Consider the following 24,600-nt stretch of genomic DNA (forward strand, 5'->3'; position numbering starts at 1 on the left):
TAATCCCAGAGGGCCCAGAGACAACTAGGGAGTGGGGGAGCAAAGCAGGACAACGAGGAACAGACCACACCCCATCCCCACAGTGGGTTCTCAGCCTGAAGTGGACTTGATGAAAGTAGAGGCTAGGAAAGAGAGATGAGGGAGGGAGATTTTTTTTGGTTGTTATTATTTTGGTTCTTTTTTTACGTTTATTTTTTTTGAAAGAGAGAGAGAGCAGGAGAGGACAAGCAGGGGTTGGGTAGAGAGGACAGACAGAACCCAAGCAGGCCCCTTGCCATCAGCGCCATCAGCACAGAGCCTGATGCAGGGCTGGAACTCACCAACTGCAAGATCGTGATCTGGGCTGAGATCAAGAGTCGGACGTTTAACCAACTGCACCACCCAGGTGCCCTGATGGAGGGAGCTTTAAAGGAAGTAAGACATTGACATTTTTGACATTAGACTAGACTGGAATTTTTATTACCTGAAAAAAATGAGTTACAGGGTGCCTGGGTGACTCAGTCTGTTAAACGTTGGACTCTTGATCTCTGCTCAGATCATGATCTCATGATTCATGAAATCAAGACCCATGTGGGGCTCTGCACTGACAGCGTGGAGCCTACTTAAGATTCTCTCTCCCTCTCTGCCTCTCTCCCTTTTTCTCATTCTCTCAAAATAAATAAACTTAAAAAAAAAAAAAGAATATAATTCCATAATTATTTAGGGTTCCCAGAAAAACTGTGGGGCCAGAGGATTCCTCCTACAGAGAAACCGATAACCAAAAACATCACAATGGATTTCTTGGAGCAGATGTTTTCTTCCTTTTGCTTGTTTGTATTTTTTTAATGTTTATTTTTGAGAGATAGCGAGAGACAGACAGACCACAAGTGGGGGAGGGGCAGAGAGAGAGGGTGACACAGAATCTGAAGTAGGCTCCAGGCTCTGAACTGTCAGCACAGAGTCTGACGTGGGGCTTGAACTCATGAGCTATGAGATCATGACCTGAGCTGAATCGAACGCCCAACCAACTGAGCTACCCAGGCACCCTGTTTGTATTTTCTAATTTTTCTCTAATGGTATTGGTTTTTTAATTTTTTGACAGAGAAAGCATGCACATGCACGTGGGGGGGGGAGGGGCAGAAGGAGAGAGAGAGAGAGAGAGAGGGAGGGAGAGAATCTTAAGCAGGCTCCACACTCAGCAGAGCCTGATGTAGGGCTTGGTCTCACCATGGTGAGATCACAACCTGAGCCGAAATCAAGAGTCAAACACTTAACTGACTGAGACACCCAGGCGCCCTTCTCTAATGATACTGGTTTAATGAAAGTTTTGTGTTTTATTTCCTAAAGAAGTTACTATATTTAGTTTGACAAATAGACTTCACAGTTCAAATGACATTTGAGATCATTATTGAAGATTGTTATTTTTGACAGGCAGCAGCAGCATGTGGAGGGTGCTGGTAGGGGATGTGGCCCAGAGCATGTGCCCAAGAAAGAAGGGTGTTCCATTAGGCTGGAGTGTAAATGTAGGGAATCGTGGTAGGTGAAACCAGAGGTTGTGCTAGAATTAGGTACCTTTGTGTGCAAGTAAACAAAATAAGTAATGGAGGGTTTCTGATAGGGGTAGAACCCAGAAAAACCTGACCAACCAACCAACCCTCAGAAAGAGGGGGCTCTGGGGGCACCCAGGTGGCTAGGTTGGTTAAACATCTGACTTCGGCTCAGGTCACGATCTCATGGTTTGTGGGTTTGAGCCCCACATCGGGCTCTGTGCTGACAGCTCAGAGCCTGGAGCCTGCTTCAGATTCTGTGTCTCCCTCTCTCTGCCCCTCCCCTGCTCACACTCTTTCTCTCAAAAATAAACATTAAAAAAAAGAAAGAAAAGAAAGAACGCCCTCTGCCACTACAATCATTTTAGCACCAGACCAAGTTTTAGAAATTTTTATAATCTTGTTACATTCTCCTTCACCCATCCTATTTTTGCCAAGTGATTCCTGTTTATTTGCCTTTCAGTTTTTCCACAGAAAGTAAACTGAATCTGTGTGGCTCATGCAAAGACCGCAACTGAGCCAGGCAGGTAAAAGTAACTATAAAAGGCAGAGGAGGTGAGAAAAAAAAAGAAAAGCCAGAAGCCTTTTCATGTTAACATTTTATTTAAACCAGTACAAGCACCATGCTTAACAGAAGACTGTCCAAAATAAACATGCAATATGAACTAGCAGAGACTGAAATCACAGCTTAAGAAGTTGTGCCAGTTGTTGATTTTGTTAAATGATGACAGGGAACTGTTAAAGTTCACAAGACTAAACCATTAATGTTTCAAGCCTCCTGAATGAGATTATATTGGACCATCTAGATCAGTGGGAACTGCCCTGGCAAGTTAGTGATCTCAAACAATATTCAAGTAATATACGTGTATGAACTATATTCCAAAAAGCAAGAAAACACAGTTTCTATCACAACCTTAACATAGTTGTTTTGAATATTAACAGGAACATGGTCACGGATTTGAAATGTCAAATGGCATAACAAGAAACAAATTTCTCAAGAATATTCAACTTGGGACCATTGATGTTAAGTGGCCTATAAGATTTACATTCTTCCAGAAATACAAAATGAGATTTGTCCAGAAATGTTTGAGACACTTCTTCACATAAGTTGTAAAGGCTCAAATTCTGTAGATTCCAGTATTATCAGTCTATTGAACAAACAGGGAAAGCAACTGTACTAAGAATATTTGAATTGATAGAATACAAGTTACTCTCTACTTCCACCAAATATCAGCATTTAAACTCTTATGAAAATATCTATTCATCACTAGTCCACATTATGGATTAATGACATTGCTCAGGTTTTAAAGGAGTCCAAACATTTTTTTAAGTATACCTTCCTTACTATCTATATACGTGGGGAATAAAGACAGCCAAATTTAATTTGGCAATAAACTCCTCTAACTGGAAATTTTTAGTTAAAGTGTCGGACCAAGATACAGTTTATGGCTACATGTGACTCCTGAAAATAGGAGATAAAAGGGGACAGAAAAGTGCTGACAGACATTTTGCTACAAAGATTATTTAGTAATGATAATAAAAAATTTAGCAACACCCTCTTAAACAAGAGTATGTTTAACTGCACTAGGCATTTGGTAAACTTTTTAGAAACAGACAATTTGAACATTTATTTTAGAAGTCAATTAAACAAAAACAGTCTAACAACCTTTCTCCTAACATGATTGCTTCAATACCAGAATGAAGTGAATACTACTCAAAAATGACATTTTGGAATTTCAGCATAGTAACCTGAGAACAGTTTTCTTCATCTGTCAGTTATGCTGCCACAAAAACCATACTAAACACATGCTAGAATTACTAGTTGGCTCTATCGTTACATTGGATGCTATGCAGAACTTATTATGCAAGGCCAACAATTTCAAAACTAATGCTGACTTAGAAGACCATGAAGGAGGTTCCCAGGAAAAAAGGCTGATGCCAACAGGGAAAGATTAAGATATGAATGAGAATAGCTGCACCAGAAAGCTATGGAATGTAAAAACTGCAATTGTCAAATCTGGAGTTACTTTTTGAGAGAAGGCAGAAAAAGAGAGCAAATAGAAATATACTTGAAAAGAACAATGCAAAAGTTTGATTAGATGGAAAGGAAATTTATATAAAAGTCTGAGAACACCCTGGAGCATACAATTTAGAAGTCTCCCTAGAGGACAGAGGGAGTAAAAACACATTCTACTGCTTCCCCAGTCTTACTTACTGTCTTGTAAAATACATGTTATAGACAAGGAATCAAACAAGGTCAAAAATGCATGATTTATCATAGCTCTTTGCCCCTGTTAGAGAACAGGGGAACTCAGTTCTGTTTATGGAGGTCAGTGAGGACTTTCAGTTTAAAAAAAACAAAAACAGGCAAGACAAAAAAGGAACCTCATTAAAAAATACATTCTTGCAGCACTAGTTTCTCTTATTGCTGCAAACCAGGTGAAACGAAATCTCATTTCCTTCATTTAAAAACATTAAAAACACTCTCCATTCACTTGGGTTATATCTGCATTTCTACAGAATTAGAAGCATTATTCTCCAATATCAAAATAGCTGTTTAAAGAATTCATAAACTTCCTGGGTAAAGTTCTCTCTCTTTCCCTTTCTCTCTCTCTCGCTCTCTCTCTCCAGAAATTGGAATAGAGAATCTTTCCCATTCGATAACCAAAACAAATGCCCACTCTAGCACTTCCTCATCTCCAACTAACTTCCTATTGCTTCCTGTTTTTTAGATTAGTGAAGCCAAACAGCACTGGCAACAGAAGATTCAATATTGTGGAAATTCCAACTATCTTCACCTCTTTATTAAAGTTGGCACAGAAACCTCAACAAGAAAATGCAAAGAATGGATGAATGGAAAATATGCCATTAAAATAATGCCTTTCTAGTTTTGAAATGACTAAGGCATTCTTAATATAAGAATCTGCTCACCAAATTTTATTAGTCTTTAGAGTCTCAACACTGTTTGTCAAATTAAGTTCAACACTTACTTACATGTTGTTAAAGTACACTACATATTAGAATCCTTGCTTCATGCCAAAGATGCCAACAAGACTGACGTACAGTTTAGAATATCTTCTGACATTTAGGATAGAAGATGCAATTTCTATTGATGTGTTAATGTTATTAACTCTGGCCAAGGTTTTAAGATAAATAATTTTTCCTATGGCACGAAACTAATCATAAATATACCCAAAGTTACAACTCTCAACTGCCATATATTCACCAATGCAAGCAGATAGTTGGAATTTTAAAAATATGAAGTTGATTTTATTACAAATTTCAGATAAACACATTTAGAAAATTGTTTTACTTGGACCCTTTACAAAAGTATTAATTTCACCAAATCTGGAATACTGGCAGTGTAAAAGTCTTAAACTAACTTTAAAGCTAACAAATCAAAGGCACAGTATTAACACACTTAAAGTAACTAGTGTTCACAGGACAACACTGAGAGGTGCTTTACAATTAAAGTGTTATCAACCTAGATCCAAAACTATCCAGCTATGACACAACCAGGAATGAAGCCCTTGATTAGTTCCAACCTATCAATTTCCAAGACTAAGATGCTATTTTCTATTAAGAAGAAAACCTAATAGTCATAACTATTATAACATCTAACTCCCAGACCTTAAGAATGAACGGCTGATGAACAAAGTTTCTGGACTTGATTAAAAAGATACAGGAAACCAGAGAAGGCATGAACTGATGAAAAATGTACTTGTAATGTAGATTATACTACAGTAAATTACTTTTCATGGCTCAAAATTGGGTCATTCAAGTCTTTTACCCCAAATTAATTTCAAAGATTTGACAAGTGATAATACGCTATTTTCATATATAAACTGCTAATATCCAGTATTTGTCAAAAGGAGGCAACTGTTGTCTATCACAATCTAATACCCACTTTCCAATAGTGTCTGTAAATAGTAACAAATTCTGAACCATAAGTTATAGAAATTAGTCACAAGAGTGCAAAAAGTCCCTGGAGAGAAGTAGTCCACCTAACAATTACAAATATAAGGAAACACTTTACAAAGTTTCATTACTATGAAGATGATTTCCCCTTTGTTCAAACTTTGAACAAACGAAGAATTTTTCTTTACTGCAGGAAACAAACTGTAAGTAACAGTGCATTTTTAGGCATAAGTATTTATGTCTGGTTCCAGTATGGTCAGGTTAATACATAAATACTTTAGAAACACAGAAGTTCACATTAGTGGAAAAATCCAAGTTTCTCACGTAACCATTCTTCAGTTAGGTCTTCGGTGTTTCTTATTTCAAATACCTTAAGAAAAAAACCTTATGTCATACTTTAACACTCTCAAAAAATATATATATATATGTGAGTGTTGAATATCAAATTCTCCTTCCTTTCATTCATGTTGGTCATGACTTATCTATGTAAATTAGACATACCTTTACTTTTTTTATTTTTTATTTAAAAAAAAAATTTTTTTTTCAACGTTTTATTTATTTTTGGGACAGAGAGAGACAGAGCATGAACGGGGGAGGGGCAGAGAGAGAGGGAGACACAGAATCGGAAACAGGCTCCAGGCTCTGAGCCATCAGCCCAGAGCCTGACGCGGGGCTCGAACTCACGGACCGCGAGATTGTGACCTGGCTGAAGTCGGACGCTTAACCGACTGCGCCACCCAGGCGCCCCATTATTTTTTATTTTTTAAAGTAATCTACACTCAACATGGGGCTCGAACTTAACACCCATGAGATCAAGAGTCACACGCTCTACCAACTGAGCCAGCCAGGTGCCCCAACCTTTCCTTTTTTAAAATGCTAAGTACTAAGTTACCAAAGTTTAGCAATCAAGATGGCATAAAACCAAAACTCTCTTAAAAGCACAAATCTACAAATATTCTAAAAGAACAGTTCTGTACATCTTACCCACTAGAAGAGATACCCCAAGTATACACAACTAAAATCAATCAATTAGTTAGGAACTGGAAGAACATACACTGGTCTTCCATAGTTGGAGGAAATACAAGCTGTAGAATGTTTTGATAAGGACGGACTACAGGCCCACAGCCACAAATCTCTACACACACAGGCTGGGGAAGTATAATGGCTATAAAGAAACAATGTAATAGAGCAGAAAGGATGGGATTGAGGCCAGATGTGGGTTTGAATCCTAGCTCTGTCATTTACTATTATGCAACCTTGGGCCAGTCTTTCATCTTCTGAAACTCAATTTTCCCACCTACAGAACAGCAATATCACAGTGTCGTGGTGAGGATTCAATGTGATTATTTGTAAAAGTCACTTATAAATTGTAATGCCTTAATTCCAGCACTTTATGGTGTGTGTGAGATTAGAACAGGAATGAGGCTGTCCTTCCTAATCACCCACCCCTTAGATCAACTCCAGGGTGTTCCTATGGTACAAATGAGAAAAAGTAGGGTCTATAAGTTGGGGCTATCAATGACAATCACATGGGCTAAAGGTAAAAGCAGGGGGGAATGAAAGACATCTCCCGGATTGATGATTAAACACCTAAGGAGAAAACACTGATGCTGTTCTTAAAATAAAACCTGAAAAGAAATGTTATTTAATATTATTTCAGTGATGTAGGGGCGCCTGGGTGGCGCAGTCGGTTAAGCGTCCGACTTCAGCCAGGTCACGATCTCGCGGTCTGTGAGTTCAAGCCCCGCATCAGGCTCTGGGTGGATGGCTCAGAGCCTGGAGCCTGTTTCCGATTCTGTGTCTCCCTCTCTCTCTGCCCCTCCCCCGTTCATGCTCTGTCTCTCTCTGTCCCAAAAATAAATAAACGTTGAAAAAAAAATAATAATAATAATATTATTTCAGTGATGTAATGGTCCATTTCAAAACCTTAAAAGTACACACTTTTACAACTCAAACTAATACGTGGAAGTTAAATAAAGTTCGAGAACAGGTATCTCTCTTACCATTAAACTTCAAAAAATGCCATAAAACAATGGGGACAGTGGAGGCATAAGGACAGTGTCTCATATAAAACAGAATGTTCTAGTTTCATAAAGCTAGTAAGTATTCTTAACAATTTAACTTTAGACTTGGGAACAAGATAGTTAACTGCATAATGTGGAATTTGTTTCATTTAGGCTATGGTAAAGGGCTATGAGAAACTTCAATACTTACTTTTATCTACTAGAAAACTACATTACGGAAGATAAAAAAAACTCTCAATAGATTGAATAGTTGCAGTGGCTTTTCTAAAGCTGCCTATATTTTGAATGTGATTTCTTCTAATTAACTTGTAATTTCCATTCAAAAAACACACTTTGATTAATGACATGTATCATTCTTTTTTCAAACAATAAAACTCTCTAAGTTCACTGCTCTGTTCTAAATAACTTTCACCTGCACAAAAAATACTTAACTCTTCAGATTACTTTAGCTATTGCTCTAAGGGAAAAATACTATCTCAATAAGCAAGTAAAATACAAATACCACCTTGGTTAGTTCAGCTGTTTGGACTAACTTATTCTTACTCCCAGCATACATCATCTGTTGTTCAGGCTTACATCCTGGAAAAGAGATTAGTATAGACATGAGACTTAGAATTTAAAAAGTGATGAGTTTTCACTTTTTACTTTCAAAAAATGACACATTTAGGATATTCTTATCCTATTGAGTTTACAAAAAACTTCAGTCTCAGTGTGTATGGGTGTATTTCGAGAGTCTTACATTGCATATTGCCTGCACAAAGTCATAGCTAAATGACAAACAAGGCTGGTCAACAAAAATAAATGAGGCTACATCTCTGTAGATCTTTTACAACCTCGTAAATACTTAAGAACTTTTCAGCACTATTTTAATTTTGACATTAAATATCAAGGTCAATTTTATGGATGCCTAACATATATAGGTTTGGGGATGGTGATGGATCAGTGTGGGGAGATGCACCCTGGACAAAAGTTACTATTTTAAGTGCTAAGTAAAGGATACAAATAGTAAAGTTTAGAGTTCAGAGTTGTGGGCATAATGGTGACAGTACTGGGAATTCTGGTGATAATGGATATACCCTGAATAACAATAAGCCACCTTAATATCTAATGTAAGCTACTCTGAAACTATTCTCAAGATTATAGGCGTTATCATCAGTAACTATTATTTTACACATAAACACAAATATATATCATGATTATACATGAAGTTCATGTACTCACACACAAAACTAAAACAGAAAATGTATGCTGGTATTTTAAAATGTCACTACGTTTCATATTCCTTAAATGTATGTATGATTTGACTGATGAATTACACTTCTAGAAATGTATCCTAAGAAAACAACTTCTTTCTAAGGATGAATTCATGTGCACATGCACATACCTCTATTTAGGTTAAGTCAACACTTTACATCTTTAAAACAAGCATAAAATTTGTCTTATATAAAAATGGTTTAATTAGATCAGGACGAAATATACTATATAAAGGAATTCACTCACCAACAGGACTGGAGAAAATAAAGCACAGAGGATATGAAACTCTTCCATCATCATGTTGGTATTTATAACTATACACAATGAAGGTTTTTCTCAAGTTAAAGAAACTAAAATTATTGCTCTATTTGAGACAAGTATCTACCGACAAAGTTCTGAAAGAAATATACACCTGGGGAGCTAGTGAGTGGTAAATTTCTCTCTTATCCATTTGGGCATACCTTTATTATCATTATCTTTCCATAAAAGTATACATGAGCCCCAAAGTTAAGTTATTAAATCACATTATCTCTCAAAAATATATTAAAAGTGTAGATTTAGTATGGAGGTTTTCTTTCTAAATTTTTATTGTAACCACATAATAGAAGGAATTTTTTAAAAAGGAAATAATTCATCCCACTAGTACATCAACTTCCCATTTTTCTTAGTCCAATATGTGCATACATTTTTTTTTTTTTTAGAGAGACAGAGAGAGAGAGAGAGAAAGAGAGAGAGAGGAAACATGAGTGGGGGAGAGGTAGAGACAGTGGGGGACAGAGGATCCAAAGTGGGTTCTGGGCTGACAGCAGACAGCCTGATGCAGGGCTCAAACTCATGAACCCTGCTATCACGACCTGAGCTGAAGTTGGACACTTAACCAACTGAGCCACCTAGGTGCCCCCGTGCATACATATTTTGATTGTAATCATGGTGTAGGAGAAAATTTTGTAAAATATAGGTCTTTTAAAAATTGAACAAACCAACTTCGTAAATAAAATTCTGACCACTAAAGGAAACAAATCTTTTTTTTTTTTTTTTTCAACGTTTTTTATTTATTTTTGGGACAGAGAGAGACAGAGCATGAACGGGCGAGGGGCAGAGAGAGAGGGAGACACAGAATCGGAAACAGGCTCCAGGCCCTGAGCCATCAGCCCAGAGCCTGATGCGGGGCTCGAACTCACGGACCGCGAGATCGTGACCTGGCTGAAGTCGGACGCTTAACCAACTGCGCCACTTAGGCGCCCCAGGAAACAAATCTTTTTAAAGCACCAAGAAAAGGATATCGAGGTTGTCGTTCAGGCAGTTCATCTTTAAGTTCATCCGGTGAAATGCCCTAGCACCACAAAGAAAAAAACTTTTTAAACATTTTCTTACCCATAATACCTTAAGTATATACCAAGTACCCATCTATTAACAGATATAACTTATACCAAGTACCCATTCTATTAACAGATATAACTTCATAACCACATCCCACAACATAAAATTTAGGTTACTACATTGTATATAAGCTGAGATTCCTAAACCCTCAAGCCAGTGAAAGCCCACACCAGCCCACTCAGTTTAGTTCCACTCATTATCTAAATAGCCGTGTTCTTGTTTCAGCTGTCAAGAAATTCTGAATAAGATAATAGGCCACTCCTCAAAGGAGCATCTGATTTGGAGAGAGAAAAAAGTTAATTTTTTTTCAGTCTAAATTAGTTACTTACTTTGACAAACTAAACGCTTAGGTTATAGCATTTTAGATTTTAATTACTGGCCGAACAAGTTAGAAGTTATAAAGTTAACTGAGTTTTTACTGGACGTGTAGCCCTATCTTCGACCACTTACTACATTGGTTTCATTAATGTTTTCAAGAATGTGATTAAATTAGCAAGACAATGTGCTACATAATAATTAGCACATGGTTTTCATGCATAATGAGCATGTTTTTAGACTCATTTTAAAAGGACACGTAACTAACACCGCATCTTTCAGGCAACAGTAATTGCTTAACTATAAAACTGTACTTAGCTGATTAAACAAACCTCAAGCTCTTCATCCAGTACCACCAGGCGTTTATCCTTATCAATCTTCACTAAAATAAAAATACAGTATAAGTAAACTGTGATTCTAATGTGACCTTGATCTACCCAACCCACAGAGTCTCAGTCCTTTTTCTGGCATCTAAAATTAAAACATTAAGAAACACAAACATAAAACTCATTTGCAGCTTAGTTTATGGTCTAATTAGCTAGCTGTGCTTTTCAAGCAGTCAGCATTTAAAGGCTTTTACCCACAATTCTCATCACCTAATTTGCTTATTTAGAATTTTACATCAACTCCTTACATTTCCTGTGTATCTGAAGAATTTTGTAACTCAAATGCAACTTCCTTGATAATAAAAAAAGGTCTGAAAGGGTGACTATAAAGGAGCGTGGTCTATGTAGCACAGTCAGAACTGCAAAGGAAAAGCGGACCAGGGGTTAGGATAGAACCACCACTAGATTTCCAGCTTCTCCAGAGTCCAGATTTCATAGCACAGTATGATTATTCTGACAGGAAGAATTACCAAACAGCAGTGATATCTATATGCAAATATATGTAACATAACCTTAAGCCTAATTGAAAAATGTTTGGATAATCTATGCCTTTATACTTTTCCATTACTCTGAAATGTTGGCCAGTTTTCGTTTGTAATAACTTCATAGTAAATTCTGTAAGATACAGTAAGATCTGAAATAGCTTTATCTTTTGCAGCAAAATGGCACTGACATGAATGTTCACTTTTAAGAACTGTATGCCTACGTTGTAGTATTTATTTGTAATAGAACCAACATTCGTGACAAGTTGTCACTGCCTTGTTAATTCACATCTACTGGATGCCTCTCTATTAAGCATAGTTATAGAGTTCTACACTGTTACCCCCCTGCCCTTCCTTCATCCTCCTAAATCATCACCCACATCTTAAATATTACTTAAGAATATAAAAGAAATCTGCATAACATCAGCTACAGCTCACAGCAGAAGAGACTATATGCAAATCATTCTTTCCATTGTCAGAAGTTGGTAACACTTAAAAGTACTCTCCATGAAACTGGGGTTCAAGTCTAGAATTGAAATAAGGCCCCAAATCACTTTGAAGACAATGCTGAACATTTTACCATTTTAGGTGCAGGCAAAGGTTTCTGGCTGAGATTGAATGACCAGGAAATTTTTAGTCTCCTGAGAAGTTAAAGGATGGAGCTGGATGGGTCACTACCACGACCAGGTGACTAAGATCATCTTCTCCAGAGCTGTGTAGGCAGCTGAGGAGGGAGGCAGGACACTCCACCTCTGTTCTATGATAACAAATATTACTTATTTTCTAAAGTGATCTAAAAGCAAGGGGGAGGATTAAAACAGGAGGAGGCGGGGCGCCTGGGTGGCTCAGTCGGTTAAGCAGCCGACTTCGGCTCAGGTCATGATCTCGCAGTCCGTGAGTTCGAGCCCTGCGTCGGGCTCTGTGCTGACAGCTCAGAGCCTGGAGCCTGTTTCAGATTCTGTGTCTCCCTTTCTCTGACCCTCCCCCATTCATGCTCTCTCTGTCTCAAAAATAAATAAACGTTAAAAATAAATAAATAAAATAAAACAGGAGGAGGCATATTATTTCCTAAAGTCTCAGTTTATTCAATGTAGCTATAAGATAAAAATCAACAAAGACCATGTAACTGAGGCAATCACTTTTAGCTTACTTATGATGGCAGCATTGTTCGTTTCTTTGCGAAAACGAAACTTTCTCAGCTTTTCCACTAAATCTTCAGCAACATCACAAACCACCAAAGACTCACTCTAGAAACGAAAAAAAAAAAAAAACATGTATAAAATGCCATGACTTCAATACATGTACATGTGAAAGTTATAAAACTTAATACCTTTAAAAACATACTGACATCTACATGTCACAATTAAGTGAACTAACATGAAACACCTGAACACTTAGAGCTTTTAAATCTACCAACCTTTATCTACATTAATCATACACATTTGCTCATCTAATGTGTAGGCTATGCCTTAACTTTCTCTTTGGCTAATAAATGTCTCAAAGAACTAGATATAATAATGTGCAATTTCATCAGAACCAGAGAAGGGAAGAATACAGGAAAAGTCAAGGATCACTGCTGTTAGAAAATACATTTTTGCACTATGCAGGAAGAACAGGAAAAATCATCTTTATTGTACTTAGAATTAATAAGACCTTGGTTCATTTTTGTGTCTCGCAACTGTGAAAAAATACAAATAAACAAAAGTAAGTCACAAGAGTAAATACCAATACCATTTTATATCTTAACTAAATTACTGTGGGGATTAAAAAAAGAAGTTATTAAGAATTATGAAAGCGGGGCACCTGACTGGCTCAGTCTGCAGAGCATGCAGCTTGTCTCAGGGTCTTGAGTCTGAACCTCACATTGGGTGTAGAGAATTATGAATTCTTAAAAAAAAAAGAATTATGAAAGCAAAACTAGATGAAACAAATATAAACTATACTAAAAGAACCTTTTACAATTATGAAAAAATGTTAGAGATTCTTCTCCAGAAATCTGGCAAGGAAATGACCTAAAGCACTCTTCTTTTAGTAATGCAAATGTATTACTGATTGAAAGCACAAGGACAGAAATCTTTTTTCTCCCCTTTCTTAATGTGTAAAACTTTGAACACATAGAAAAGGAGAGAGAATAGTATAGTGGAACCCTATGCACCTATATCAGTTTCAAACATTATCAACACATAGTCGATCTTATTGCATCAAAACCCTCCATACTGCCCCCCATGGAAGTCACATAGCAAAGGCCCAAAGTCATTTCAACTGTATATATTTTAGTACGTATCATTAAAATGACAGTATGTGCCATTAAGAATACAAGGATAATAACAATATCTCACCTTAAAAAACCTAACCATAATTCCAGTCTCAAATAATCAAATAGAATTCGAATTCCCTACATTGTTTTTCCCCCCGCAACAGGTCTGATTGAGTCAGGTACCAAAAGAAGGTCCACATTCTTTGATCTTTTCAAACATGTTTCCCTCTCCTTCAAGAAAATTAGAACATTTCAGAGACCAATGCTAAATACATGTCTCATTATAACCCAAAAAGTTGAAGGCTTCCAATTTTAAGTTAAAATACAAATTTAATAAAAGCCTACTTTTTTGACCCCAGGTTGGGTAAATGAGGGCATAAGTTAAATCAGAAATAGGTATTATTTTAAATTGTCCTTTAATTCAGACCACAGGATATGCTATTTACAATTAGAAAAGATATCCCGTCAATAGGTATTGTCCAATAAATAAGGTCCTAGCGAATAAATAAGGAGTCAAGTGCATGCATCCTATTAGTTCTCCTTAGAAAAAGAGATGTTAAGTCATAAGGAGCTTCCTGAAGGTAGTATTCAACCATAGTCTATTTTCAAGAAAAATACAGAAGTCAAAAAGTTAGAATTTCCATTCTCTCTTCAACCAAGGGTAGAACCCATTAGCGAAACTAATAAATATTTTAGATTCTTGTTTAGGCAAAGACCACAACTTATCACAAAAGTCTTACCTTCCAGCTCTGACACTCAGAGCTGCTTGTGCAATCCTGACATTCTGAGGATCAGAAACCAAATGAAAATCATGCTGTGGTTTGATTTACAGAGCTTGTTTTGGCATTTTCACCCCTCCCAATACCATAATAAGGCCAAAAATTCCTTCCTACAAGAAAAGGGATGCAGGCTCAGTCAATTCTAATGGCTTACAGTTAGCAGAAGCATTTAAGAGTAAGTATAACACCCTGCAAACAACTCTATGTGGGTAAATATCAATATACAATTAAGTGGAGTGTTGAGCTTGATTGTTCACTTATTGGTTTCTCCATGTAAGAAACATTTAGTGAGTGTAAGCACCACAGTAAGTGCTAGGAATACAATCATATAAAATAAATAAATAAATAATATGGGCTTGCCCTCAGGGAGCTTCTATTATAGTCTAGTAGAAGACAGACCTACATCAAAAGGATCAGGTAAGGGGGCGCCTGGGTGGCTCAGTCGGTTAAGGGTCCGACTTCAGCTCAGGTCATGATCTCACAGTCCATGAGTTCAAGCCCCGCGTCAGGCTCTGTGCTGACAGCTCAGAGCCTGGAGCTTGTTTCCAATTCTGTGTCTCCCTCTCTCTCTGACCCTCCCCCCGTTCATGCTCTGTCTCTCTCTGTCTCAAAAATAAATAAACGTTAAAAAAAATTAAAAAAAAAAAAAAAGAAAAAGGATCAGGTAAGAAAATGTGTATTTGTTTGTACCTGTAGTAAGAACTAGACAAGAGAGACACAAGCTGCTATGAGAACTTAGGACCAGGGAAGAACACTATGGTCACAAAAGATTTGCCTGAAAAAGGTATCTGAAGGACCAAAACTGCCTATGCAGAAACCCTTTGATTAAAGTGATCATGGTACATGTAAGATAATGAAAGGCCAGTATGACTCTAGGACAGAGAATGAGCAGGAACATGGTATAAGAAGAGGTTGGTAGGGACTGGACCACATAGGGCCTCGTGGGTCATATTTTGGTCTTTATCCTATGAGCAAAGGGAAGTCACTAAGGAGTTTTAAGCAGAGAGGTAATGGGAAACATGATCAGATTTGCATGCAGGAAACAGAGTGCCAAGATAAATAGAGCAAGACTAGTTACTTGGCAAGACTAGTCCAAGTGAGAGATGAAAAGTAGCTTAGATTGATGAGGAACAAGAGAAGTAGGGAAATACTGCTAAGAACAGTTAACACATTATTAAACACTGTGAGAGAAACATGGTGCTATGCCCTTTACATGCACTTCCCCTCATGCTCAAAATAATCCCTTAGGATGAGTTTGTTTTATTATTCTCATTTTGCACAAAACTAAGGTTTGGAGAGGTTAAGTTCCTTCCCCAAAGTTAACACAACTAGTGAAGCCTGATCTCTAGACACTCTCTTAACCACTACAAAGGAGCTAATGCCAGACTGGATATTGGAGGGGTGACTTAGGAAAAAGAGTTACCGAGATAACTCCAAACTTCTCACTTGTGTAACAGACTGAATTATACCTTTCACTGAGTTGAGGAACACTGAGGAAAAACCAGGTTTGCAACAAAAGAGAATGAGTTCTACTCTGGACAAACTGAGGTGGCTTTGAAGCACCCAAGTGGGGAAAAGCTTCCTAGAAGGTAACTAAATAGTGGGAAATATAGATCTGGACTGGATCTCAGAAGCAAATGTGATACAAATTCACAAGTCATCTGCTTATAGGTAGGAGGTAATTGAAACTATGAATGTAAGAAAAGATGGATAAAGAAAAAAAAAAAAAAACCAGAATGGAAACCAAGCATTAGACTGGAGCCTAGAACACCTCCATGTGATGTCCAGGGAAGAACAGTCTGCATGGGACACATATGGACCAACAGTAAAAGAGAAAAACAAGAAGTCAAGGGGAAAGTCTGGGGAAAGCGAAAGCTCCAAAAAGGGGAGAGTATAAACTGTCCAGAATGCAGATGAAAGGTCAGTTAAGATGAGAATTCAAGAGTCCCTTGTATTTGGTGACCATGACAAGATCTATTCGAAGGAGATGGGTTGAGAAATGAGTGACAGGTCAGACACAGGGCAGTGGGGAGCTGTGTTTTGTTTCTAATTAAAGAAACGAGCATATTTGAGCATATTTAAACACCCAATAGGAAAGATCCAGAAAAATCCTTGTTAGGCAATTGATTTAATTCTCCACTTTATTTTCAAGCATGGGGTTCAACCCATTCGAGGACGGAAGCTAAAGCCCCCAGAACAAACAAAACTAAAGCATCTGACAGGCACTTTAAGGCTAAAGCATCAAAGCCTTGGGTCAAAGGTTTCCAGCTGCCCTGACTCAAGGAAAGCAAGGATACGGAGAAATACCGAGCGGCAGGCCAAGGAAGAAGGAGATAGAAACTAAGGCGAGGCCGAGAGAATGGAATCTGAATTTCCGAATCCTCCCTGAAAAGGCCGCCAGGCGGAAGGTGCTCAGCGCCGGTCTGCCCCTCGGGCCTGGCCCGGGCCCTGGCAAGAAATCGGCGTTTAGGGGAGCCCTTCGCTGAGCCAGACCTCCAGCCCCCTCCGACCCTGCAGTTCAGGAGCTGGCACTCTCCATCCAGAAGGACCCAGGCGAGGGTGACCCAACCCTACTACCGGCCGCACCCCAGTCCCAGGATCCGCTGGGCGGGTCGACCCCAGGCCCGGCCGGAGGATGCTGCCTTCAGGCCGGGTGGAAGCGGCTGCGGGCAGAGGCCAAGTCTCTGGCTGTGGGCACGCGCCAGCAGCCGGGGCGGAAGCGGCAGCCGACCCACCCCAGGCGCTGCCCGCAGAGCCTGGCTCCGGCAAACAGGAGAGCCAGGCTGGCTGGCCCGGCCCTCCGGCCCCCGCCCTCCCCGGCGGCAACTCACCATTTTCCTTCCGGCCGTCAGCAGCCTCTCGCCTTCCCTGGGGCCCCTTTAAGAATGGCACGACGACCTCCTCCCTTCCTGCCCCGGCGCCTGGGAGAGTCTCCCCCACCCATCAACGCGGCCGAGGCGGGCCGGCACGTGACGGCGGACGGCGGGAGGCGCGGCTCAAAATTAGCCGGAACGCGAGCGCCCGCCTGCTCCAGCTCCTGCTCCTGGGAAGGGAGGTTCTGTCTCACTGGGAGTGGGCCACAGTGCTAAAAGGCATTCTTCACATTCAAGCCCGTTCCTTGCTCCCCTTTAACTTTCCTCAAACTCTGAGAGCAATTTCTTGGTGACGTGATTACAATCATTTCAATGGCAAATATGTGTGTTGACCAAATTTGAACTCCTTCAAATCTAGGCATGCCTGCCTTTCCTTCCATCTTCTCCAGAACCCCTCCCCAAACCTCTCTCCCCAATCTAGGATTGGTGAATACATTCCTTTTCTCAATCGTGTTTATTTATTGAAGTATAATTGAATAATGATTGTTGTCGACATGGTGTTATGAACCACTGCCTAAGACATTTTAAGAAGTTTCTGTAGGAGTTGAACTGATTGGAGTAAGCTTATTTTTCAATGTGGTGAGAAAAGTGGTTTGGAAGAAGTAAACTTTGAACTCTAGAATTCATACAGGTGCCTTCAATATAAGAAGCTTCCTGGGGCAGGATATCATGGTGTTTACAGCATAGTGCTAGCATGGTTCCTGGTCCATAATAAGTGCTCAAATATTTGCTGAATGAGTGAAAGAACCAAAGAAAAAGAAAACTCCACAATGGTCCCACCACCATCCTTCTTCATTAGTACTAAGCTAAATTATTAGAATGTTTAAAGTTTGGGGGGGGGGTGCCTGGGTGGCTCAGTCAGTTAAGCATCCGACTTCAGCTCTGGTTATGATCTCATGGCTGGTGAGTTCAAGCCCTGCAGCAGGCTCTGTGCTGACAGTTCAGGGCCTGGAGACTGCTTCAGATTCTGTGTCTCCCTCTCTCTCTGTCCTTCCCCGCTCATGCTCTGTCTCTCTCTCAAAAGTAAATAAACATTTAAAAAAAATTAATAAAATAAAGAATTTTTAAAGTTTGTATTTAACATTTAAAGTTAACAAATTGTTAGAACATGCCCCCACTGCCATCCTTCTTGGTTAGTACTAAACTGAATTATTAGAATTTTTTAAAGTTTGTATTTAATGTTTAAATTTAACAAATTGTTAGCATGTTAGTAAATAACATTAAAACAAGGTTCAAAAAACTGATTTGATACAATACCTATATTTTCTCATCAATTAGAAAAGATAAAAATATTAATTATTAGAAATTCCACAATTCAACTACATCCTCACAGTGGTCTGCCCCCATAATACTTTTTACAATGAAGAGAGGACTGGTAAGCTTGACACATAGTACCATCCAACAAACGATGGGAGAGAAAATGATGTTACTGGTCCATGAGCAATTATATTTAACTTTAAATAGATTCTTCCTCCACCTCCACCTTTTTCCCATCTCCTCTATTTCTATCTATAGGAGGAATTAGAGGAAAAGGTGAGAAAATTAACATTAAGCTACATGACATCACACCCAATAAATAGTATATCTATTTCCCTTTCATTCTATTCTTTTAAAATTTCCCAAGCTAGTCTTTTATTATACCCAAGAGAGGTTGCACTGGGTGTACTGACAAGAAAAGGACACTGTTGAAAATGATTTATTTTATTTTATGGGAGATATAAAATTAATATAGACTATGTACAGAAACTTCAAACTCGGTCTATAGAACATAATTTAACAACAACAACAACAACAACAACAACAACAACAACAACAACATGGTATCTATGTTAAAGGAGGTTTAGAAATGCCATTCTGGCTTGGGTCATTCACAGAGGTGGAGAGATATGTGTGTGTGAAGCTCCAGAATGTTTTTCCAGAACTTTTCTGCCTGGCTAACCCCTCTAAAAAGGTCAAGAACCTATCAACGCTAAGCTGTGTTGCGATCACTAGAACGTGTTTTGTCCCAGGGAAGCATTTGACTATTGATCAGGGTCAATAGTAAAGGAGAATTCTAATAAAAAATTGAGGGAAGATCAGAACTAAAATAATCTTTTCTGGCCTGAATTTTTTCTTTTTTTCTTTTTTTTTTTTAATTTTTTTTTTCAACGTTTATTTATTTTTGGGACAGAGAGAGACAGAGCATGAACGGGGGAGGGGCAGAGAGAGAGGGAGACACAGAATCGGAAACAGGCTCCAGGCTCTGAGCCATCAGCCCAGAGCCTGACGCGGGGCTCGAACTCCCGGACCGCAAGATCGTGACCTGGCTGAAGTCGGACGCTTAACCGACTGCGCCACCCAGGCGCCCCTGGCCTGAATTTTTTGTAAGTCCGTTATTCTCGGTAACAGCACCTTTGCTAAAGTATGTTTATATTACTTATATATTCCCACCCATTTACTCCATCAATAAATAGTTACTGAGGGCACATTATGTAATCAGCTCTGTCCTGGGCACCAAGATTCAAAACAGACTAAAAATCCCTACCATCATGGAACTAACATTCTAATGGGAGGAGGACGTATCAGGCAATAAGAATAATAAATTTGTAAACACTATTGTATGTTAGAAGGTGATTAGTGTTGGGGTAGGGGAGAAATAGGAAAAGAGAGATTGGGAATACAGGGGATGAGGGATTTGTGATTTTAACTAGGGTAGTAGTCCTAGTCCTCACTAAGAAGGTCATGTCTGAACACAGATTTGAAGCTGTGGAGATTAGCCATGTGAATATCTGGGGGAACATTCCACACAGAGGGAATAACATTGCAAAGGCCCCGGAGGCAGAAGCATGCATGTTGTTGCCGGGAACAAAAAAGCAATCAAATGACTGGAGTGGATGAGCTGGGTTGAATTGTAGATGAGGTCATAGATAAAATTGGAGGCCTGGGTCCAACAGCCTTGTAAATAATCATAGGGACTTTGGCATTTACGGAGTCAAGATACAGTGTTATTGGAGAGAGAGAGATTGAGGAGGGGAATGATGTAGTCTCATGCATTTTAGCAGGATCATTCTGACTTCTGTGTCCTTTTAAGAAGATCCTTCTGTTGTTGGGTTAGACTATAGAGATAAAGGGATTTCCAGAGGCAGCCAGGAGAGAGTAACCAAGCTGCAGTCTCTTCTTTCTCACTGATTACAACTAAAAGCTCTGGACAGAACATAAAAACAACTACCTGAGGCCTCTAAAGAGTAAATAATAACAAAATAGCCAGTGGATTGAAGAAGGAAAGTGTTGATGGCCTCCTCTTCATCCTGTTTGTGAAGGGTCTGTGATGGCTCTAGGGTTATGGGGATAGCCAAACACATAAAACTTAACACTGGACAGATGAGACTGATGGCAGTTTTTTAGTCACATGGACTCACAGGCTGGGGGAGGGGGACAGCAAATGTCATGCAAGGCTACAGGGAGCTGCCCTTGGGAGCACAGTGAAGAGGCTGTGTGAGGCAGGCTTTGTAGTCTCAAGAGGGTGTGGTGCCCAGGCTGGCAGGGAACTGGAACCTACCACTCAAGGATGAGCAGGCACTGTGTCTGGTCCCCATGATGAGGGTTGTCTGGTTAGGGAACCTTATCTGTGCGAGCAGAGTAGGGAGAACAACTTGCAGTTGGGTCATTCCCAATATCCCTGAATGTCACGGCAGCACATGATAGGAGACCTTAATTTTAGGCCTTACACACCACAAGAAGGCAGATCCTGAAGAATGACCAGTATGGTGCCAGTGAGTTTTCTAGTTGGTTTTTTTCTCCTTTATTGCCTGAGCAGGATGGATCAGGGAAGAGTGTGTAACAGGAAAATGTGGAAGGAATTACCCCACCCCACCCCAACCCTTTTTTCCTCTCCTCGCCCAGCCCTGAGGGCAACACCAATGTGTTAGCACTGTCTCAGCAGGGCAGGGGCACAGGCACCTCAACCCTGAGAGAAAATCGATGCAAGGAATTTGAAAAGGGGCCCTTGTTGTGCACAGAGTGATGGAGGTATCCCAGTGACTTTTTTTTCCTACCTTTTTCTTGTCATTTCGCCTGAAGGACAAGCTCAGTCACACACAACTACAGGACAGTATACAGTGCAAATACTTTGGACATCCACATCCTTCAGGCTAGAACAGGCAGAGGGGGCCTCTGGGAGCCCAAAGGTGTAGGCGAAGCCCTAAAGAGGACAGATTGAAACTGACACAGGGCACATACCCAAGCTCCACACGTGCAGAACACACCCACAGAAGCATAGCAAAGCCTAGGAGAACTGAACTACAACATAAACCATTGCCAAGACTCAAATTAACCCCAGAGTGGCTCGTGTGAGGGACAGTCCCAAACAGCATAATAAAGACTTTGAAAATTGAGCTGCCATTCTGTATCTTGATTGTGGTAGTGTCCTATGACCTCTATACATTTGTTAAAACTCATAGAACTGTACACGGAACATAATGCATTTTATTGTACATAAATGAAAATTTAAATTTTAAAAAAGTAAAACAAAACAAAAGAATAGACCATGGGAGATAAAGAAGCAAGAAAACCATTGAGGAGACTACTGCGGTAATCCAGGGAAGACATGGTCTGGATCCACATACAGCCAGTGATTTGGTGAGAAGTGCCCAGAATCAAAAAAATTTTCTGTATCAGGGTTTCTCAGCTTTAGCAATACTGACATTTGAAGTTAAATAATTCTTTGTTGTGGGTGCACTGTGCTATGCACTGTAGGGTGTTCAGCAGCATCCTTGGCCTCTACCCACTGGAGGCCAGTAGCACCTCCCCCATTGTGAACCAGAAGTGCCCAGATGTTGTCAAATGTTGCTAGGGCAACAGTTGAGAACTGTTCTAGGTGAATGTCCTAAGCTTTGGGCCACAGACCATGTACCATATAAATCAACAGTGGCAGCTCAGTTGGGGTGGGCTTCAGGTAGCCTTCTGCCACATAGTATGTATAGATGGCAGAAGCCCAACAGCTAAGACCATGGGAGGTTTTTACTAGAGACGCTTAGGAAGTTCAATGAGCAAGAAAGAGTTAAGTTCTGCAAGGTACTACAAGATTTTTCACAATTCCTGTCATCTATGGGACCAGACCTAAATTGCACATTCATTCAGTTCTGTTGTGCAGTGCCTGTCTCAAAGTTATGATGCTTATTATGTTCCTCCTACTGGTGTCCTCAAAATAGAGATAAATTTGCTCTTCCAAGAAATAATGTGTGGGCTAGAGAAAGGCCATATAAAATGAAAGGGTTAGTAGCTCCAAGAAAAATATATAATGCAGATAATAATTTTTAAAACCACATTCATATTTTCCTGCATTTCTCTTCTGAGACCTTCTCCTTGGTCAGTCAGAAGCATGTATAAACTTCAAAGGATAAATAGAACTGTGATGTTGGGAATGCAAAAGAGAGCAAGCAGCTTTCAACTGCCAAAATGGGATTTTTGAGTCCCCAGAAACACAGTAAACTAGAAAAAGCAGACGCTACAGAGAAAGGTTTTATCAAATTTTAGAGCTCTATTAACATTTCAAAGTCCTGGCCATGGCAAAATTAAAAGTGGCATTTAGTATATGCCATGTGGTAGAGGAAACTGAGGTCATGACAGAAGGCATGTATCTGCCAAGTGGGAAGGAGGGGAAGGAAGTCTTTCCCTTCCAATGTGGTGGAGTGACAAGAAGGAGGGGCCTAAGTGCAGCCTTCCGTCAAATCCAACCTGTTCTGGCTTCCCCTTCAGACTGCAGTCTCAGATTGGGAAAGGGGTGGGGCCTGGAAGGAGCTGTAGCATCCAAATAGGTATGGTATTGGAGAACCTGAAGGGACTGGAATTGGTAGTCCACTTTCCCTTTAAGAAAGAAGGAGAGGATTTGCATTTGGCTCTATACCATCTTGAACAGCAGCAATAGTGTTCAACAGCAGAGGTGACTACCCTGAACAAAGACTGCATTTTCCAACCTCCCTTCCAGTTAAAGGTAGACACCAGGCTGAGTTGTGGCCAATGGAATGAGGGATGTATCCTTAGAGTTTCCTTAAATTGAAGTGTTTTCTCATTCTCCCTCTCTTTCCTCCTTCCTTTTTTAAAAAAAATTTTTAATGTTTATTTATTTTTGAGAGAGAGACAAAGCACGAACAGGGCAGGGGCAGAGAGAGAGGGAGACACAGAATTTGAGGCAGGCTCCAGGCTCCGAGCTGTCAGCACAGAGCCTGATGCAGGGCTCGAACCCATGAACCATGAGATCATGACCTGAGCTGAAGCCGGACGCTCAACAGACTAAGCCACCCAGGTGCCCCTGCTCCTTCCTGCTAACAAGAATATTGAAACGGTGGCTAAAGCTACAACAAGCATCTTAAACAGGAGGTGATCTTAGGGATGGGGCTACACATGGTGGAACAAAATAGAAGCCTGAGTCCCTTGCACTCAGTGCACTCTCACCGATACTCTTGTACTGTGGACACCATAACAGTCCTGGATTAATCTACCTCTAGACTTTCACTTAAAAAAGAAATACTTTTCTATCTCCAGTGAGATACTGGTATGTGGTTTTTTTGTTTGTTTGTTTGTTTTCACTTACAGTTGGGATAATTTCTAATAATCCACCTTACTGCAAGTCCTCATGACTATCCTAGTCAGAGTTAACAATACTTCTTGCCTGGACTTTTAAAAGAATCTGTTTATGGATAGCCCCCTATTCACTCACATCCATCCTAACCTCCTTCCAATAGCTTTTCTACACAGGAGCCTAAGGGACTGATTGGAATTGCAAACAGAATGTCACTCCCTGTATGAGTCTGCCTGACTGCCATAATAGAATACCACGGACCAAGTGGCTAAAACAAAAGAAATTAATTTTCTCACAGTTCTTGAGGCTAAAAGCCCAAGATCAAGGTGCCAGCAGACTTTCTGGAGAGAACTCTCTTGGTTTGCAGGCAGGACTGCCTTCTCACTGTGTCCCACATGGCCTTTCCTCTGTATACACCTGCACGGAGAGAGAGAGTAATCTCTGGTGTCTCTTCCTTTTTTTTTTTTTTTCCACAAGAACACTACTCCTATTGAATTAGCTTCCTACCCTTATGACTTCACTTAATCTTCACTTAATCTTACTTCCTTAAAGGCCCTATCTCCAAATACAGTCACACTACGGACTAGAACTTCAGCATATGAATTTTAGGGGGACACAATTCAGTCCATAACATGCTCCTTTTTCAATCATATCAGTGGCTTCTCCTTGCTCTAAAGGTACAGCTGTGCAGTTAAAATAGCAATACTCGGGGTGCCTGGGTGGCGCAGTCGGTTAAGCGTCCGACTTTAGCCAGGTCACGATCTCGCGGTCCGGGAGTTCGAGCCCCGCGTCAGGCTCTGGGCTGATGGCTCAGAGCCTGGAGCCTGTTTCCGATTCTGTGTCTCCC

General features: G+C 39.9%; 1 protein-coding gene across 3 annotated transcripts; it reads right to left on the reverse strand.

The window, feature by feature from the left end:
• Window positions 1-353: 353 nt before the first annotated feature.
• GMFB (glia maturation factor beta) lies at window positions 354-17,291 on the reverse strand. 3 transcript variants are annotated; one of them, XM_040477186.1, is made up of 7 exons: window positions 17,153-17,291; window positions 12,436-12,532; window positions 10,750-10,799; window positions 10,006-10,055; window positions 8,969-9,054; window positions 7,974-8,047; window positions 354-403 (listed from the first exon to the last, which is right to left on the reverse strand). In XM_040477186.1, the coding sequence occupies exons 1-7, from the start codon at window positions 17,153-17,155 to the stop codon at window positions 365-367; spliced, it is 399 nt and encodes a 132-aa protein (XP_040333120.1). In that variant the 5' UTR covers window positions 17,156-17,291; the 3' UTR covers window positions 354-364. The 3 variants fall into 3 exon arrangements, with proteins under 3 accessions (XP_040333120.1, XP_040333117.1, XP_040333118.1); XM_040477183.1 differs by lacking the exon at window positions 354-403 and adding an exon at window positions 2,108-5,814 and having other exon boundaries at window positions 17,153-17,287; XM_040477184.1 differs by lacking the exon at window positions 354-403 and adding an exon at window positions 2,108-5,814 and having other exon boundaries at window positions 8,969-9,051; window positions 17,153-17,284.
• Window positions 17,292-24,600: the final 7,309 nt, after the last annotated feature.

Source organism: Herpailurus yagouaroundi, unplaced genomic scaffold (assembly GCF_014898765.1).
Source record: "Herpailurus yagouaroundi ecotype Mexico unplaced genomic scaffold, PumYag 141, whole genome shotgun sequence".
Taxonomy (NCBI): Eukaryota; Metazoa; Chordata; class Mammalia; order Carnivora; family Felidae; genus Herpailurus; species Herpailurus yagouaroundi.